Source organism: Trichosurus vulpecula, chromosome 2 (genome assembly GCF_011100635.1).
Source record: "Trichosurus vulpecula isolate mTriVul1 chromosome 2, mTriVul1.pri, whole genome shotgun sequence".
Classification (NCBI taxonomy): Eukaryota; Metazoa; Chordata; class Mammalia; order Diprotodontia; family Phalangeridae; genus Trichosurus; species Trichosurus vulpecula.
The window spans coordinates 209,721,458-209,742,499 of record NC_050574.1 but is presented as its reverse complement, the minus strand read 5'-3'; the positions used below and the strand labels follow the sequence as shown (position 1 = coordinate 209,742,499).

Here is a 21,042-nt window from a genome sequence, read left to right as displayed (position 1 = left end):
TTATGATTATTATCCTAGGAGGTTCAAGCAATGGCTCTACAGTATGCTACCATACAGGAACACGGCACTTTAGAAATGGTGGCAAGGACAAGAGAGTGGCAGGTGTTGTAATAAAATAAAAACAGATAAAGGAATACATGCCAGATAACTGCTCTACCAACAAAACAGGTTGCAGCTGTGGGAAACTCTGTAAGTTTATCAGCTTGTAAGGAATAGAGAAATAAATCCTTTTCTGGAGGAAATTCATTCTTTATGAAGATCCTTTCTCATAAAGTGATGAGAGGAACAGAATCTCACAGTGGTGGTTCCTCATGACAGAACACTTGCCTGTCCCCTCTCCCTTTGGTTATGTTCACTAGTTTCTCGATCCCTCCAGTGTCAGCCAGGGCTTTGGCATTCTCCATGTTTTTACTGGTGACCTCATGCAGAGCACAGCAGATTGCTGCCATGGTCTCATCAGACAAGATGCTTGGACCATTGCCTCCTGGCAGACGATTTACCAGGTCTCGCATAGCATATTTACCTGCCAAATTACAAAAATTAAATTCATTTATGAAATGTACTAGCTACTGCAAGATTCTGATGGTATATGGTATGTATCACAAGAGATAAATTCCAAAAGCAAAAAAGACAAAGGCAAATTTCATAGCTAAATGGAAAATGACAATTGTTCTAAATAGTTATTGCAATCTTCAGTATTTCCTTAATTTCGACATTAAACAATCACTTGGAATTTATGTGGCCCTATGTCAATGAAAGGAAAGACAAATAAGTGAACAGACTAAGGTATAACAGTCAAAGTTCCTTTAGCTGAACTATTTTAAATCAGGTAGAAAAAAGTGAAAAGAATACAGGAAATTTGATTCTTATCTGAATTTTTGTATTTTGAAGAAAAAAAACTGCCATGAATTGTTCAGGAAGCTTTTGAAATCTTACTCTTCAAAAATGGGCCAAGTTAAGGTGCCATATAATCCTTTACCGCCGCTATTAACAGGATATAAGCACACTGAGGACAAGGACTATTTCATTGTGGTCTTTCTCTCCTCAGTCTAGCCCAGTTCCCGGCATGTAACTGGTATTTAGTTCATACTTACTGGATAACTGATTATTTTGTTCAGGAAATGTCATTTTATTATACCTGTGTAGATAATTTTACACGTGAACAGGAATGTTTAAATTTTAATTAGGGGTATATGAACCCATTTGTCAATAGCAATTTTAATAAAGACAATTCAAATACAAAACAGAAAACATATAATTAAAATTATGGCAATATTCCCTCACAGGATATAGCAGCAATAGTAATAAAGCTTTCTATTTTCTATTTTGGGAAACTTGGGGGGAGGGAGTAGAATAGGAACAGAGGAGGGGTCTCATAGATATTCTATTCATCTCTCTTCCTTCTAACAGATTATATCTCAACTTTTAAAGTTTTCAATTACTAGCTCATAAACAGTAATAACTGCACTATAGAAAAAGGAAATTAAGTAAAGCTCAAGTAAATATTTTCTTATTTTCTTCTGAACTAATAAATGAATGGCTACTAAATGGAGTTTTTATTAAGCATCTGTTTATATACCATGGTGAGCAACAGATGGGAAAGACACACAAAGAGACATTAACTATACGTGTGCATAATTTGATATATATCAGAGGAAAAACTCAAAGACAACATTAATAGGAAAAGTAATGATTTTAAGTATTTTAAAACAAGCAGATAAATTCAGTTTACTAAAAAAAAAAAAGATCATCGGCATGAATTCTGTGATGAAATAGAGAAGACAAAATGTGAGAAACTGCAGCTGAATTTTGCACAACATATCATACAATGATATTTCAACATGACTTGGTTGTAAAGGATTTACTGTGTATTTACAGTGATTCATGGGATCTACCATTATTATCATTGTGCCTGGGTTAGAATGTCTAACTATGAACATAAACACTTTAGTACTGCTGCATTCTCCCCTTCTCCATCTTTCATGTCACAGCTAATGCTGGATGAGCGGAAGGCAAGGCAGTACCTAAAAATAATTGAGTCCAGGTGGTAGGGATAGCATCTAATTTTATGTTTTAGAAGATGCCTAATGTACTATTGGTTCTCAGCAAATATTCAGCAAGTAATTATTATCTGTCAGAATATTATGTTGTTACTTCTTGCCCGATTCAATAACCCATGGGCTGCCAAAAACCTAGTGAACTAAGGACTCCCTCTACAATTTGCTATGGTTGGAACATGGAGGATGAACTGAAAAGGTTTGAGGAAAAACTCAAAGACAACATTAATAGGAAAAGTGTGGAAAGAGCCTCATGTCTGTGGGTCACATTCAAGTGGGTCCATGTATGTCCTTGGGCCGTCTCTTCGGTAAAGAATTTCAGTACATACAGATTTGCTTTGTCATTTTTATAAATACACCTTAGAGACACAAGAAATTCCTCACAAAGGAGTCCAGAAGCTGGTAATATGATAATTCTCAAACTGCAACTCAGTACATGCTAGATTTTGTAGCAGTGTGGGTATGGAGAAAGCTTTATCTCTATAGAGAAAAATTTGGCTCAACATATTGCTACATGACGACAATAATACATTAAGAGCATATTAATTTAGGTATTTTAAAAAATAACACTTTTCCTGATCGATTATCAACTTATAATTTTGAAGTTTATAAATAGCTCTACTTAGAACCTGGTTACAATGGCACCATTATGACCAATGTGCACAGTGGTAAAAGAGATTCACAAATGTAAGGTGGATTTCAAGGGAAAAAAATCTTAGAAAATTTTTATTCTAGAAGGTTATAAGGCTTCTGTCTTAAAATATGGTGAGTCTCTAATTGATAAATGGTCAAAGGACCACTATCTACAGCCATATGAAGAAATTCTCCAAATCACTAAGAGAAAAGCAAACTAAAGCAACTCTGAGGATCCATGTCATACCCATTAGATGGGCAAAGTTGACAAATTGGAAAAATGAGAAAGGTTGGAGAAGCCATGGGAAAATGACATCGAAGCACTGTTGGTGGAGTGCTGAACAAGTCTAGGCATTTTGGAAAGCAATTTGGAATCATGGCCAAAAGCCACTAAAATGTGTATGCTTTGAACCAAAGACACCATTCTTAGACTTATACCCCAAAGAGATTAAAGAAAGAGGAAAAGGTCCTTTATTCAAGGAAGTATTTATATAGTAGCTCCTTTTTAATTAGCAAAGAACTAGAAACTAAAGGGTTGCCCATCAATTAGGGAATGGCTAAACAAATTATGGTGGCATAGTAATATAACAGAACACTATCATATTGTAAGAAATGTTCAAAGAGACACTTTAAGAGAAACTTTGAAAGACTTGTGTGAATTAATATAGAGTGAAGTGAGCAAAACCAAGGAGAACAATTTATACTCTAACAAGTGGAAAAGGAACAATTTTTCAAGATTTAAGAACTCCGTGATTGCAAAGAATCAGTGATGAAGACTGTTACTATTACCCAGCTCCAGAATGGGAAGTGATGGACTATACAGACTGAGACACACATTTCTGGCCACAGGGAATATGGGAATTTGTTTTGCTTGGTTATGTTTATTTGTTACAAAAGTTTTATTTTTCTTTTCTTATTCTGCTTCCCTCCCTCCCCCCACCATGCTATGTGTGGAAGAATTGGGAAAAAAATAATGCTTGAAGAAAAAATATTTTAAAAACCAAATATAAGTGGTTCCATGATTCACAAACAAAACTGTAGGATTTTAAAAAAGACATTTAGCTTCAAGCAATATGAATAGCTTTTCCCTCATATTATGAAATGGTTGTGTCTTCCCTTATCAAAGTTTATCTAGGGACCTCTGCCATTCTGAAAAAAAGAATGGTCACTTAAGGTAGGACTGGGTAAAGAAAAATTAATGTGCTTAGGTTTTGATAAAAGCTATTCTCAAAAGAAAAAATTTGATGGTTATGTTTTTCTTACATGGTTCACATGAATTCAAGAATGGGTTCACAGCATACCTATAAGCTCCTTGTTACGAACATCTAATGCCATATTCCTCAAAGCAGTTGCCACAGAAGACACGACTCTATCATTGTCCATTCTCAGAAGTTCTACAAGGATTGGAAGACCTTTTTCTTTTCGGACAGCAGCTCGAATATATGCAGCAAACTATTAAAGAAAATAAATCCTTTAAGTAGCACAAACCAGAAACTTTAAAAGTCCTCTTATGTTTAAAAGATTAAATCTGTAATGTTACTAAAGAATAAAAACAGTAGAAAAGATAGAAAGACTAAAAAAAAAACTACTGCCTCCAAGTCTGGAAATTTCAAACAATGATTTCTTAAATATTTTTGTATAGGGGTAAAAAAAACCAAACCAATAAATCCCTAAGGAATATATTCAGTGACAGACTCTTAGACTATTAAACCTGGAAGGAACCTATACATCACTTATTTTATTACATAAACCTAAACATGATTAAGGAGACACATCATGATGTGCCTTAATGCTTAGGCAATATGCCAGGTACAGGGACAGAAACAGAGACAATAGCAAGTGCACACTAATGGAGGCCATCTTTTCAATAACTTGTGTATCCTCTGTGACTCTATTTGGTTTTCCACTGCCTAACAGAGATAAGGAATGGTGAAACCCAAAGCTTGTGAGGCCACAGAAGACAACAGCTGTGGGCTAGGAGGTTGTCTTTAATAATGTGAACACTATGTTAAGTAGGCCTCTACCATGTTTCACTTTACTCCCTCTTCCACAGTCATTAGATCACCCAGGCTAAGCTGCATAAACTTCCTTATTGCCACAACCTCCAGTTCTGGAACCGGGATCAAATCAATTCTGCTACTGCTCTTGGGAGGAATATGTGAATATGTGGAACTCTTTTGGTCACACTCATCACCCCTGAGAGACTAAAGTGACATTCATTTGTCACTACTGCCTTAAGTATATTATCTCTCTATATGAATGTAAACTCCTTGAAGTCAGGGACTGGTATTTGTATTTGTATCCCTGGTGTTTAGCACAGTGCTTGGCACATAAAAAGTGCTTAATACCTTTTCATTCACTCATAAATACACATTTTGGTAAGAAAAGGAAAAAAAATCACATGTGTATATAATGCTTTCCAATTTGGTATTATTTAGCAATTTCTAAGCCCAGCAGCTTTCATTTTATTAAAGCCAGACCCTCTTAAGCAATACTATGGCCACTATGCAGATTGATTCTGTTTGTGTGCCAAATGATCTGGAAGTGAACATAAAAATAAAAACCATGTAACAGAACAGAAAGAGATATTTGACTATTTGTCCACTTAAAAAAAAGACTTTTAAATCTGTACAAACTAGCTAACAGACATAGATAATGAGATGACTGTAATGCTGGCCAGTGCACTGTTGTTAGGGTGGTTAAGCTGTGTGGAAATAAGGTTCCCTGTTTTTCCTTACAATAATATTAATCTTAACCCTTTTAATTAATTGTTTACTTCCACGAACACTGAATTACCTTAGTTTAGTGTTAAAAAATAAGAACAAAAGACATCTGACACCATGGTAGAGGTGGAGGAGGTGAGGTAATGGACAGGTAGATCCCTGTCCTGGGAGTCAGAAGACTTGGGTGTGAATTGTGGTTCTGCTCCTTGTACGGCCTTTGTAAACTCAGGCTGTCACTCAAGTGGAGCTCAGTTTTCTCCTCTGCAAAATGGGAGGGTTGGACCATATGATTTCTAATTGAGGTCTATTGAAATCCCATGCTCCTATGAAAATTCTTCAAATTTACCAAAGTATTAAAAATTCAATGTATGAATTAGTGATTTTTAAAAAAAAATCAACAGAATAAAAGTCTTGGCACACTGCAAAATCAATGTACTAAAATGCTTATTAAACTGGTCTCTTGATACAACAAATACCTTCTGCTTCAAGCTGAGATAGAACAGGTTAGGCTTTTGAAATACTGGTTTCCTGAGTCCCACCAATCTCCTAGTATCCTTCAATAATCTTTGATTCAGTAACATCTGTTTTCATGATTATCTGATTTTTAAAAAGGGAGTGCATACAATCTTTTGATTTACCATGTAAAATAATTTTAAAAAGTCATCAAAACACATTTACATTTTAAATCTGTTTGCTGTCTAATTTTTACCTGCTAAACAGTTCTACAAATTAAATTGTAGATATGAATCAAATTACATCAATTTTAATTATCACCACTATTATCATCTTCAAAGGCATTCATTTAAAAATAAAAGTTTCCACACACTTCGGGTCAATAGAAGCTGGAGGTGAAACAAAGCCTGCAAAAGACTGGATTTCACTGATATTTTCATTAGCAATGAAAGGCGATTAGTTACCACATTGGCTTCAGCTCTTGACCATAATTGTCCACAGCTGCCAAATACAACAGCTGCCTCAACGAAATAAACCATACCCGGAACCTCCTACATTTTTTCTTATACAAGGTGTTTCTAAAGTCTGGACGCATAGGCAAAAATGCTTATTTAAAGGAATGAAATGAATGAAATTTTCAATAATATCTTATTTAATTGGCATATTAACAAATAACATCTTCAATATGATTTCCATCATTTGCGATGCAAAGGTTGATGCGCTTTGCAAGGTTCACATGAACTTGAAGCAATAACTCCCCATTTCCTATGCGTCCAGACTTTAGGAACACCTTGTAGAAGAGACTCTAAGTCAGTAGTACAAAACTCAAATAGAAATAGGGGCCACTAAACCAAACACAAGGATGCCTGCAGGCTGCATAATGATTTATTTTTAAAAGGTAACGTTATCTGTGTTTTTATTTGTTACATATTTCCTAGTTACATTTTAAACTAGCCTGGCTGCACTCTGGAGCACTGCAGGCCACGTCTGCTCTGCGTGTTTATTACCTCTGCTCTACATGAAAGGTTCTTAATTCATCTGAGGGTGGGAACAGGGAGGGAAATTCAAAATAAACTGATTTATTATATTGACACGGATCCCTTGCAATAGCTCTGTGGCTCATAGGGGAGGACACACTTACTTGTACCACTCAAACCACACTTAGATCACTGCAATAGCTGGCTCGTTGGCTGTCCTGCCTCAAGCTTCTCCCCATTCGGTTGTCAAAGTGTTCTTCCTAAAATGCAAGTCTGACCATTTCATCTGCCTCCCCCAAAGCAACAAACCCCAGTAGTTCCCTATTACCTCCAGGCATGAAATACTGTGGCTTCCAAAGCCCTTTATAACCTGGCCCCTTCCTACCTTCCAAGTTTTTTACACCATAATCACCTCCATGTATTGTGTGATCCTGCAACAGAAACTAGCTCCTTGCTGTTTCTTGTATATGATACTCCATCTACTGACATAAGTGTTTTCGTTGATTGTCCTCCATGCCTGAATTCTTTCCCTTTTCATCTCCACCTTGTGGCTTCCTTGAAGTCTTAGCTAAAGTGCTACCTTCTATGAGAAGTCTTTTCTGTTCTAACTTAACCTTTCACTTGAGATTACCTCCGATTTATCCTGGATTTATGTTGTTTTTACATAGCTAGCTGAATGTTGTCTCCCCAACCGTGAGCTCCTTGAGAACAGAGACTGTCCTTTGCCTTCCTTTGTATCCTCTGTACTCAGCACAATGCCTGGCATATAGTAGAAGCTCAATAAATCCTAGGAGACTGACAATCAAATACTTGATAATCTACGGTCTTGTGCTGTTCTTCAGTGGTTTTATATATGTACATTTTGTTCTCATCAAACAGGTTGCTAGTTTTCTTAAAGGCTATGTTTTCTTTCAAGAAGTATTGTTGTGCACTGGGAAGAGTACTGGATTTGGAAGCAGTACCTGGTTCAAATTCCAGTTTTTCCCTGAACTTCTCTGGGTCTCAATTTCCTCATATGTAAAGCAAAGGGGATGGATGTGATGATTTCTGAGATTCAATGCAACTCTACATATGTGATACTCTGACCGAATTTCTTGGCAGAGTGCCAGGCACATGGCAAATATTTAGAAACATTAATTTGTTGATTTTTCTGGTTGACTGTGATCTCTTAAGAATCATTTGGAATCTATGTCATACCTTCCAGTTGCCTGCAGAGAGATTCTGGAGTGATCCTGCAGAGCCTTCTAAAGTAGCTGGGTTGGAGCTTTCTGCTAGAAGGGTCAGGTAAGGCTTTACTACTGATGGATGCCATAACATTTCAACCCCTTTAGGAGACTTAGAAAATCCAGGTATGGGGCCAACTCCATCCCACTGAAAGAGAAATAAAGTCAACATGTTAAGTAGGAGTAACTGCCTGTGTTAATATTTGATCGATATTTGACCATGTTAACATTTGATCCATCTCTAATATAACTATATAAACACTACAAGAACTACCATTTTCTCCTCAGAAAAACAAAATATTTTTTGCTCCCCCCCAAATGATACTTTAGGAATTCATGTCAGATTGAATGCTAACTTGGTCCTCTTGTGGAGTCCTCTTTTTCTTCTTCTTCTTTTTTCCCCAACAACTTGGTTCTGAATCTTTGCTAGGAGACTCTTTGCCTAACAAGTCATCCAATTCATTTATTCCCAGCAGTCGTGCCTGAGGTACTTCTAATTCTAATCGATAGGACAGGTTCCTCAAGGTGCACACACAGTTTTCCACAGTCTGAAATGTAATACATTTTAGCATTAGTGCCACCAAACAAAACAAGTAACTTTCACATCAAATTGACATTAACTGAAAAAGCTTTTCCTATCTGACCATGATAGATTAAATATACGAGTATCTATAATTATATAATAATTTTTAAAGATGATGGAATAATGACTTTATATAGGAAAGTCACATGCTTATAGGGCATCCTAAAACCGCCACTATGTTGTGGAAATTTTGCAAGATACACAAAAAACTGAGACTAACATATTCTTTCTTTTTTTTTTTTTGAGACTAACATATTCTTACATCTGGATGTATGCTTCTAAAAGTTTGTAAAATTCCTGAAGGTAAACTGACCAAATAGATCAATGACAGTGGCAGTTCAGAACATTTCAAGTTCAATGCTGTTGTGAAAGAATCAGACACTAAATGACAAATGGAGCCTCACTCTACCTTTTTTCTACCTCAATCACAAAAGTAATTCTTCATCATAGAAGCAATGGCTACCACCCCTCCTTGGTGACAGGCACTGCTTCCAGGTTGCCTCCCTGAACTAGCCCTTTAATCTCTTGAGTTGCCATCCTATGTTGCCAATAAGCAATTATCTCCTTCCTTGTTTCTATTCCAAATGTGAACTTGCTGCTACATATAGATATATTTCTGCACTCTTAATATTTTTTCTTCCTTCTTTTACCGCTCCATTTTCTTCCCTTCCTCAAGCACTGCTCCCTCCACAGTAGTGATATTTCCTTCTAGAGCCAGGACACTGACTAAGAATAGACGGAGGAAAGAGGAGCAGACTAAGACAAGAGCCCCACCACAGTGTAGATAGTCAAATGTTGATTTAATCTGGGGGTACGTAGAGAAAGAAAGATGGCAGTAGCTGCTTCTACAAGGACAGTCACTTTGCCAAGTAAATTTAGGAAAACAGTCAGAGGAAGACCCATGGCTAAGCTGTCACTCATGTCTTTTTGCTTCTGCATAGCTGCATTTGTGGAAAAAGGGCCCCTTAACATTTGAAGTGATTAGACTTCATTTCTTCCATACCTTGCTGTCATAATCAGAAGTGTTCACACATGCATGGATCACATATAACAAGGAATCCACAAGGCCTTCACAAGACCTCATTTGTTTTCGTGCTTCCTCTCCTGCAGAGCTGAGATTCCTAAAATGTGGAGATATAGTGAGAATTTCAAAATTTACAACTTAACTCATTCATTCACATATAGTCTGTGAGGGAGGGAGAGAATTTGGAACTCAAAAATTTTAAAAAGAATGTTAATTTGTTTTTACAGGTAATTGGGAAATATTTAACAAAATAAAATACATTTTGAAAAAGAGTTGACCACACCAGCTTTTCACTTATAGTCAATATCACAAAAAAAGAGACCCACTTGTGCAATCAATAACAGGAGTTCCAAACTTGCTTTGAGGCTTTTCTTTAAATACACTGCTTGTTAAATTCTAGCCAGATAATGGTGGCTTCGTAATTCTTGTTAAAAAATCTAGATGGTTGTGAGGCTGGACAACTTTCTAAGAAAAGCCAGGTAAGCCGTCTCATATCTATAGGGACCAGGAATGCATCTGCTAGCTCAATAACTTCAGTTTTGTTGTTTTATTGCTTCTCAGTCTAAATTAGCTCTAAAAAAAAAAGTCAGCCTCAGGGCTTCTCTTAATAGGGAGTTACTTCCATTTAGCATTCTATTAATTTCCCTGCTGCCATGCAGAGGAAGTCTCTTCTTTCTTGGAGAGAAATCCAAGACAAACATGAAAGCAATGATCAGTACACTAGGGAATAGGGCATGGACTACTTGGGAACAAAGCAGTCACAGAATCACAGAATCTTTGAGCTGGAAGAGACTACAGAGTTCATGAATTTTATCTGCAATATCACCTTCAGTGATAGAGATCCGGGTATTTTTTGTTTAGTTTTGACACCTCTATTTCTTAAGAAGTTTTCCTTAGGCTGAGCCAAAATCTGCAACCCTTAACCTCTCCTAATCCCTTCAATTTTAATCCACTGCCCCTAGTTCTTGCCTTTGGGACCAAGCAGGCAGAATAAGACTAATTCGTCTACACTGTAATCCTTCAAATATCTGAAGATTGTCATGTTGCCACAAGCCTTCACAAGTCTTCACTTTTCCAGCTAAATATTCCTTGTTCTTTCAACTAATACTTCTATGGCACTGCTATTCTGGTTCCCCTCGTGTTCTAGCTTATTGATATTTTCTCCAAGATGTGGTGCTCAGAACTCAACCTGATACTTCATATGTAGTTTGACCTAGTTAATGTACAGGACTATTAGCTTCCTGATTATGGACACTACACTTTATTAATGTAGAATAAGGTAGGATTAGCTTTTTTTTTGCTTCCAGTTCACACTGCTGTTTCATTCACAGTAAGTCTGCAGTCTCCTAGAACCTATATGTCCTTTTCACAAGCACAGTCTAGTTGTACCTCCTGTGTAATTGATTTTTTGAACACAAGTGTAAGAGTTTACATATTTCTTTATTCAATTTCATTCCATTAGCTTTTTTAGCCTACCATTCCAGCCTGTCAATATTTTTGTATGCCATTTTAAAAAATCCTTCTCAGTGTAATGTCATTTACAGATCTGAAGCATGCTGTGTGTTGCTAAAAATGTAGCTGGACTATACTTGAGCTATACAATTGTACAATGTAGTTGGACTGTACAGTGAATTACACAAACAGAGGAGCTTCCTGGGGGATAACAAAGCTTCCCATGTGAAGAGTATGACTCTGGGGATTTGGTAAGTGTGGCTGAGAATCAGCAAAGCTTCATAAGACTCAATTTGGAGGAAATGATATTTCCATGGATAATCAGGAACTGACTATACTTCAAACTAAGTAATAGAGCCACATTGTAAAGACCTAAAGGACATCTACAATATTATCTAGCCTCTCTAATTTGCCTACTTTTTATGTACTCCATGTTGTCCATTGCATCCTGGGTATTCATAGTGTCACTTGTTACAGGAAAATAAAATGTTAGCCTAAGCAAAGCAGTCCTTCCTCTCTAAACTTGTATGTCTAGTTTATACCTCAAGAGGGAAAATGGCTTAAAAGGCTTTCTTTCCTAATTTCTTCTTGGCTGAAGGTTGTTATTGTTAATGTTAACAGAATATCCAATTGTATACACAGGAGGAAATCTTTATTTTATTTTATTTTATTTTTTACTTTTTGGCAGGGCAATTGGGGTTAAGTGACTTGCCCAAGGTCACACAGTTAGTACATGTGTCAAGTGTCTGAGGCTGGATTTGAACTCAGGTCCTCCTGACTCCAGGGCTCCACCTAGCTGCCCCTATTTTTTATTATTATTAATAACTTCTAGATAATTAATGTAACTCTGGAAAGTACTATTTAGACTGTTTTTTATAAAAAAAGAAAAAGAATTTCCCTTAAAATATGTGAATTTGTTAACAGAATTCAAAAGAATTGAACTGTATACCTCTAACTTGCCCCGTTCAAACAGCTAGTAAGTGAGAGTTAGGATTTGAACTTCATGTCTCTCCTAACTCCCTATCTCTTATTCTTTCCAATGTACCATGTTACCTTTGGGTTTTATGAACTCTGGGTATGGAAACTCTTTCTGTTTATGCAGATTGGCAACTCACCTATAAATTAGAATATCAGAGAGTCATCTGGCCTTAAGAGTTTAAATGGATTGCCTATGGTTACAAAGCTAGTATTTGTTAGAGGCTGGACCTGAATCCAGGTTTTTCTCACTTTAAGGTCAGCCCTCTATTCATTACTTCATGAAATCTCTTTGCCTATGATTACAGATTTATTAAAAGTCACATTTACTTAAAATAACAATGAATATAAGTTAAATGGAAAACTGGAATTTGGGAAGCAATTTGAGATTAAAGTAATAAAAAACCATTCAAAGAATAATTATTTATAGTAGCACTTCGTCTGTGTCACTAGTTGGCATCTGACACTGTTCTAAAGTGAAAATAAAACATAATAGTCTGAATTCTATAATAGAAAGGAATGGTGAATCAAAAAACCCTTATCAACAGAATAAAACAAATCTATCTAAGAGATAAAGAAATGATGTATAGATTTCAATTATGAAGTAAATGATCAACAAGTAATCAGGAATTTACCTCAGGCAACCTGTAGTATTACGCAGAACTAGTGAAGTCTGAAATTTAATTTTATGATCTTCATCAAAGGAAGAATTATTCCATCCAGAATGTGGAACTATCACAGTGTTTGTTAAAGTTGACAGAGCATCTCGAATGATTGTCATCTTTACAGCATCACATGAAGACAAGTTCCAGAGAACTCCTTTAAAAAAAAAAAAAAGAATTGCATTAAAAAAGCCAAACCGTCTTTTGGTGGTCTTTGTAGCTTAAAAATTAAAACATATAAAATAAATGTTACCAGTAATGGCCATGCTGGACCAATCTGTCCCATGTTTAGTTCACACTCGGACATTTAGGGGGATAATTGGGTCCTCTAATATAGTGTATTGAATACATATGAATGATTTATGGTATTTTATATGAGCATCCTTTTAAACTATAGTAAGAATTTACAGATTTATCATTCAAAGTGTTTTTAGAGTACTAAAAAACCTTCAATAGAGTTCAGAGTGTTGCTATTCAGATTGACCAAATACACTACTACAAGGTAAATAAAGAAAACTTAACAGAACAGTCAGTCAATCTATTAGATTCCTTGAAATAAAGAATGTTTGAATCCTTTGCAAAAGGAAAAAATGTTTAGGAACTGTCTGGGTCATTTTAAGGAGTAGAGAGAAAATTCTATTTCTATCAGTGAAGATGAAAGACTATTAATTAAACCAGAAAGGAAATCAGAATACTTTCTTTTTTTGGAGAAGTACAGTATGAAATAAATCAGAACATGGACAAGAGAAGATAAAAATAGCCCTCCTTCATTTCAGCAATTTTGTCTTGCAATTACCAAAGTTAGATTCTCATTTATGCAGTTATCCTTTGACATGTAGAAGGGATATGGATTTTAAAAATCATATACAAATCTAAATTTTATATAATGAATAGTATTTTCTATATTATATAATGAATGAATACTCTGATTTCCATTCCAAATACAATATACAAATGTATTCTTGTTTTTAAAAATTTAGTGACTAGTGCAATAAGGTGATGGAAATCAAGACATGGGGCTAACTAGGGATCCTAGGGTCTGTCTTGAAGTAAACAGAGGTGAACAAGAAGAAAAAAAAAAGAGTCAGAGAGAAACCTAAAGAAGAGACTAGACTTTCCAGTTACAGGGTAAAAGAGAATCAGAAATATATCATTTATGTGTATTTGCTCTCTCTCTCTAGCTGCGAAAAGCTCAAATTTGTTAATGCAATGAAGTAGACTTAAGGTAAATGAGTAGATAGTTGTTATGATTAAGAAGCAAAAGAAAATACTGGCTCTCCCAAGTAGTAACATCATGGTAAATATATGTATTATTTGTTTTCCTTCCACCTGCATTTGTGACTGGAAATACAAAATTTTAATTAAAGCAAATCTTCAAATATCAAAATCATTGCTAAAATATAAACCTGGTCACAGCAAAATTTGGTCTTAGTTGCTAAGCAAAGGATACCTACACATGACTCCAGAAAATTTCCATTAAGTCATTTTAGAATGGTGGTACCCTTTGCTTTATAGTTGGTACATTGAAACATTTTTATAGCTCTATTTTATCTGTAGATCATAAAGATCAGAAATGGATCGCATGTTTTAGCAAAATCACAGCACAGGAAAAGCCTGTTTTTTGATGTAGGAGTAAGACTACTGGACTTCAAAGTCAGAAGTCCTGTCTTCCCCCTCATCATTTGCCGAATTCCTAGCCATCCCTTAAAGTCAAACGCACCTTAATTCTCCTAGCTGGTAATGATCTCTTCACTGCAAAAGCACCATTTTGCTACTTGCGAATGCACTAACTATATACTATGGTATAATAAAACTTCCTTTACTACAAATTGATTAGAGCAAAATCCAAAATCTGTATCATAAAAGAAGAAATGATGAGAAAATGACTAAGTTGCATACAATTCCAACAGCTTTACCCTATTCAAACAAGACACCAATGCTAAAAAGTAGGAAAGGCAGAGATTACTTTATCAATATTAACTGCGAAAGTTTAGACAGAAAAGTTTAGATACGAAGGTCACCAAAATGAGGAGTCTCCCACCCCACCCCCACCTAAAGTCCTGAAATCACTTCAGCCAGAAAACACTCAATTTCTTTGCCAAGTGTAAGTCAAGGGCAACACTAGATTACTGTACATAATTTGTAATCACTAAAGAACAGGAACATGAAAAATGAGAGCCGCCACATAAAAAGGTGAAAAGTAGTAGGAAGTGACAAGTCTATAGAAAAGTTAGACTGAAATTCAAGAAACATACATTGTCCCTCAAGCATTCAAAGTTGGCAAAAAAAAAACCCAGATAAATGGAAATTAAAACAGATGTCATCAGTTCTAGAATAATCTACATTCCTAATTACAACGATAGCAAAATCACCAACTTTATATGTGAAATGGCAGTTAAGATAAGAACAGGGAGGCTGGCTGTACCATATATACACTAAGGAAACCAGTGAGGAAGGTAATGAAATACCCAAAGTATTAAGAGATTGCTTTATAAGATATATCAGGGTGAAAATCCAAAAGAATGGGGAAAAATCCTGCATAGAAATTATTCCCCAAAAAAGAAAAGTGAAAAGGAAGTGAAAGTTTAAGAGTAAAGTGAAATCAATAACTACAGACCCATACGTTCAACTTCGTATAAGAATGCTCTATGTACACATAAAAAGAATCTTTGATGAAAATAAAAAATGGCAACAGGTACTTTCCCAAGTGGTTTTTTTTAAAAAATTCATAACAAAACTGACCAAAAGGTCCAGAATTACCCATAACTTTCATGACGTGGCAGCCCATATTCTGTCTTGGATGACAATCTTTAACTGCTTCACCTTGGTAATTACTTAAAGTGCTCATGGCCACCATTCCCTTCTCTATTGCCTTTTGAGTGATCTACAATTTCAATTCATGTGTTCCATGACTTGATGCCTATAACCCTGGAAGGAGCATCAGAAATACAGGTCTTTGTTTCAAGGGTTAAGGCCTCTCCTTTGACTCTTGCTCGGTTCTTGACCTAACTCAATGATTATTTGCAGTCTTTAAAAGATATACATATATGTGTATATGAACAACTTGCTGCCCAATGCTTACAGCCTTCGGGCCCTTTGCAGCATGCCGAAGGATTTCCTCTACATACAAAGGGTGTTTTCCTCTATATTTTTTGAGGGCCAACCAAAATCTTTTGGTGTGCCACAAGCAGCTGGAAGGTTACAAGTTGTGCAGGCCTGATGTAAGATATATATGTTTAGTCTTATTGCAATTTTAAGGGGGGAAGAATATTATCCCATTGATTCTCACAAAAAACTTGCAAGGTAGGTGCTATTATTACTCTGATTTTACAGGTGAGGAAACTGAGGCAGACAGGTTGAATGACTTGTCTAGGGTCACAGAGCAAGTAAGTGTCTGAGGTCAGATCAGAACTCAAATTTTTCTGATTCTAGGCCTAGCACTCTATCCACTTTGCAATCTAGATGCCTTTGTTTTTAATAGTTTCAAGTTATAAATAATAAATAAGCTATTAAAGCTTATGATAATTGACATCAGGGAAAGATTCTAGGAGTTTGGTTGGGAATAGTGGGTGGGACTAAACTCTAAAGTGCATTTCATGTTCCCAGAGCATTCCAAAAGTCTTAGTATACTAAGACTTTTGGGACACCTCGTATCACCAAATTCACATACATACATACATACACAATGGACCAAACTAGCTCTAAAGGTTATTAATTTTATAATAATTGGCCCTTACTTACATGGTTTGGCCAAAATCTTAAAATTGATCAGGAAGCTCATTAAGGAAGCCTTGCAGTGCTCCGAGGCTTGATGCAATCAGCACGTCATGTGTAAATGGGAGCTTCTGGAGGAGATTATTATCTATGGGAAATCTCTCCTTGAAGTGATCACTAATCACTTCCACAACAGACCTCTCTCTATGCATGTTTGATGTGAACAAGTTCTGTTATATTTTTCAAGGAAACCCGAATATTGAAACATACATGGGAGCTGCAAGCATTTTGCTTTACTTGAATCAAATGCTTTTTTAGTCAATAAATATTAAGAACAATGAGATCTTGTGTTCTCTATATCCTTCAGCTAACTGTGATGGTCAAGATGTCTTCTATGGATTATCACTTGCAAAAGCCTTCCTGTTCCCCTATAATAGCCTTTTTATGGATGCTCCTAATTTGTGTGTAAATTATTCTTAGAAAAAAAAGTTTTAGATGGGAAATTAGGTATATGAGTCAGTAGTTATGTTTTCTCAACTTCCTTTTTTGATAATTATATCACCTCCAGCATGAACCTCTTCTCTGTATACTTGCTCCATTTAAGCTCCTTTTTGTTGCTTTTACTGCCATTTCTACTTCCTCTCCAAGCTTATGCAGCCCTGTGATGCTAGAGATAAAATGAGATGGGTCTCTGCTGTCAAAATGCTGAAAAATCAGTATTTTTCTTCCTGTTTGCTTGTGGCCCTCTTTTTAATTTCATCCTTAATGACTCTGGGATGACTGCTTAGTTGGGTCTAATTTTTCCATTAAATGACCCCCTGCCACCACTGATTTTCATTATTTTATGAAGCCATACTGCTTATAATCTTCCACTACCCTTTTTCATAAAGTTTCATAAAAAAGATGAAATCTTTTTTAATTAAATTTTTATGTATACACACATATATTTTATTCCCCCCAATTACATGTTAAAATAATTTTTAAATATTTGGTTTTTTAAAAAATTGTGAGTTCCAATTTTTATCCCTCTACTCTTCCAGAGACGTTAAGCATTGAGATATAAGTTAAACATGTGCAATCACGTAAAATATTTCCATAGTAGTCATTTTGTACAAGAAGACTTGAATAGAAGAAAAAGAATGAAAGAAATTGAAAAACAGCATACTTCAATCTATATTCAAACAATATCAATTATTTCTCTGGAGGCAGATAATAAACTTCGTCAGTAGTCCTTTGGGATTGTCTTGGATTATTGTATTGCTGAGAATAGCTAAGTCATTCATAGTTATTCATCAAATAATACTGTTATTACTGTGTGCAACATTCTTCTTGTTCTCTTCAACTTTACTTTGCAATAAGATGAAAGTCTAAACATGTTGCTCTTGGCTTGGCAATTAAATTTACTAAGCTGATTTTTAGAATATCTTAGTCTTCTTGTTATGGCAATTGATTTATATTGGTTAAATCTGTTTGAAATTACTATAATGTGTGTTGATGTTCTTCCAATCATTTCCCACTTTGGAGGCACCAATAAATTGTTTATATAAGTCAGATTGGTTTTTTTTCAATTGTATATTATATTATTTTTCATTTTTATTCCTTCTAATATTATAACAATAATTATATATATCTTTAAGAGTTTAGAAAGCAATTTACATATTTCATCTCATCCAGCCTCATAAGAACCTTGAGTTGGCTACTATGGGTATGATTATTTGCTTTTTACAGAAAAGAAAATGAAGATTCAGAGCTACATAGATAATAAATGTTAAGAGATGGGATTTGACCTCAGGTATTACTAACTCCAAATCTAGCATCCTATTGACTCTCATGCAAGTATTCATTTCCTAAGTGTTATAAAGAAACAAAAATAAAATTGAATATAGTGTATGAATGTGTATTTTTAGGACTAGAACTATTATTTAATTGGTATAGGGGGCTTCCATTGAAGAAACCTCCTTTACCAATACAGAGTGATACCTGCTCTGCAATTTAGTCTTATGAGTACCTGGGGGCACTTACAAAGTTAAGTGACTTGACCAAAGACATTCAGTCAGTACGTATCAGTGGCAGACCTTGAATCCAAGTTTTCCAGGATTTCCTGACTCTGAGGTATGCTCTCAATCCACGACATGAGGCTATCAACAATATATATAGTCGGAGAAGATACTGATCCATTCAGATTTGCATTAAATACTGTTCTGTCAACATATTTTACTAGTAGTTAGGAGCTAATAAAATCTGCATGGCCCAGGGACTTTGATTTTCAGTTTTAAGAAAGAAGCTACCCATCTTATGCATTGCTCACTGTATCAAGCGTCTTGATTAATTTTTAAAAAATCATGATAAGTAGGTGTGAAACTTCTGTGTAGTATACAATTCTTTGGAGGGTAACTCTGGATTTTACTGAGGATTAAATAAAAAGCTTTCCCTTCCTCTCTTTCTTTATCCAAAGGAAGAGGTTTCAACTAAGGTCAATAACAGGAGAGGGAAGACTTTACAGTTTATGGTGACAAAACAGGCACAGGTAAAAACCTAACCCAAGAAAAAGGAAATTCTGACCTAAAGAAAGATCCCTAGAAGGAAAAGAAAGATCATTAGCTTGGATGAAGAACCCACTGATCAGCTCTTCAAAGAAACCCCCCAAAGTATAAAAAGTATAAGAGAAAAGAATGGAAGGAAATAACTGATTATCAGAATTGCAAATGTCAATGGGATAAACTTGCTCATAAAATGGAAGAGGTTAGCAGAATGGATAAGCAAGTACATTTATGTGACAAAGTTCCTCACCAGACTTCCTCATTTCTTTCCTACAGTATTTCACTTTCCCTCTTTTCTTCTTTTTAATACTACTGAGACAGAACAAAACCACTGTGTGAATTCTTGTCTTAATTCTGAATTGATACTTGTTTTATTCCTCTATGAGAAGGTAAGCACTTTGGCATAATTTAATCTCTTTGATTGCTCAGATATATTTATCTTTCTAGGTTTCTCTTGATGTTTGTAATTCAAAGTTTATACTTAGCTCTGATCTTTCCAATAGCAGTAGTTCAAAGTCTTCTTTCTGTCATCAAAAGCACATTTTTCCCCTTGTAGAATTATACTAAAATTTCCAGGATAAGTTACTGCTGATTGTAAGCTTTTATTGCTTAACTTTTTGATGATCACATTCCAAGATTTTTTTCAATACAGTAGTTGCTGTCAAGTGTTTTTTTGTTCCTGGCTGTAGTTTTTTGGTACTTGAACTATTTCTGCTGGCTGTCAATATTTTTTTCTTTAACCTAGAAACTCTGGATTTTCTTATGACACTTCTAGGAGTTTTCACTTTGTGGTTTCATTCAGGAAGTAACTGGAGTCTATTTTCACTTTATACTCTGGTTCTAATAAATAGAGCCACTTTGTATTTATGACTTTTGAAATAGGATATCCAGACTTTTTTTTTTTTAGGTCATGGTGTTCAGGGAGTCTTCTGATTATTCCTAAATTATATCTCTTTGATCTGTTTCCCAGGCCAGTTGTTTTTGAGAGTACACTTTTAAATCTATTTTAATAGTTTTCATTGTCTCATGGAGTCACTGAGTTGCTTGATAATTCTCATTTTCAGGGAATTTGTTGCTTGGTTAAAATTTCCACTTTTTATTCAAAGTTATTTATTTTTCTTCTAATTCTTCCCTCCAAAGCTCTTTTTAAGTCTATTGCTTAATTTCTTTGCAGGTACTCTTGCAGTACTTGAAGCCAATCCATTCTTTGAGGCTCTGCCTGTAGTTTTTCTAGCATTACTGTCTTCTGAGTTTAGCTTTTAGGTATCACTTTGCCATAATATTTCTTCATAGTATTTAGTGTTTTTCCCCCCTGTGTATTAATGTCCCCAGAATAAGATTTTAATTTGGGACTTAGTCCCTGGAGAAGGCTAAAACAATTCTTAGGTCAGTTCCTGTTTAATTATACTGACATCAATTTTCTTGGCTCTTACCAATGGATTCCATTTCATTTTGTGTGTCTATGATCAAAACACTGACAAACTTAAAGATTCCTAATCAGAGCTCTGGGTTCCTCTTTTCTTATTGTACCCTGCTCCAACCCCCATTGGGTCAGGGCAATACTGCGATCATCTATTACCCCTTTCTCCACTCTGTATCTTCAGATATCCTCAATCATGGCACTATTATAGATTTTTGGCTTTTCATCTGAGTCAGTGCTGACTTTAAAGGTGAGACCCCTCACCCAGTACTCTTGGTCAACATTTGGTGCAACGCCAGGCTGGATATAGAAGTATGCTGATACTTCTTTTTAGATTTCCTGATTATTTGATCTGATCTCCCTTTTACTTCACTGTTGGAGTATATGAGGGAAGAGTGAATCATTTCTTTTTTTTTAAATTTATTTTTATTATTTAATAATTTTAGTTTTCAATATTGATTTCCACAAGATTTTGAGTTACAAATTTTCTCCCGATATCTACCCTCCCCACCTCCACTCCAATATGGTATATATTCTGATTGCCCCTTTTCCCAGTCTGCTCTTCCTTCTGTCACCCCACTCTCTCCACCCCATTCCCTTTCCCTT

The 21,042-nt window shown here is 35.4% G+C and overlaps 1 protein-coding gene across 11 annotated transcripts in view; it reads right to left on the bottom strand.

Annotated features, from left to right (window-relative positions):
- PKP4 (plakophilin 4) overlaps nucleotides 1–21,042 on the bottom strand; it is a 269,712-nt gene that overhangs the window by 11,107 nt on the left and 237,563 nt on the right. For all 11 annotated transcript variants that reach the window (XM_036743248.1, XM_036743250.1, XM_036743254.1 and 8 more), the window contains 6 exons: nucleotides 12,736–12,919; nucleotides 9,653–9,770; nucleotides 8,423–8,614; nucleotides 8,041–8,214; nucleotides 3,992–4,142; nucleotides 328–523 (listed from right to left, as the gene is read on the bottom strand). In XM_036743248.1, coding sequence (XP_036599143.1) covers nucleotides 328–523; nucleotides 3,992–4,142; nucleotides 8,041–8,214; nucleotides 8,423–8,614; nucleotides 9,653–9,770; nucleotides 12,736–12,919 — 1,015 coding nt within the window. The remainder of the gene's footprint in view (nucleotides 1–327; nucleotides 524–3,991; nucleotides 4,143–8,040; nucleotides 8,215–8,422; nucleotides 8,615–9,652; nucleotides 9,771–12,735; nucleotides 12,920–21,042) is intronic.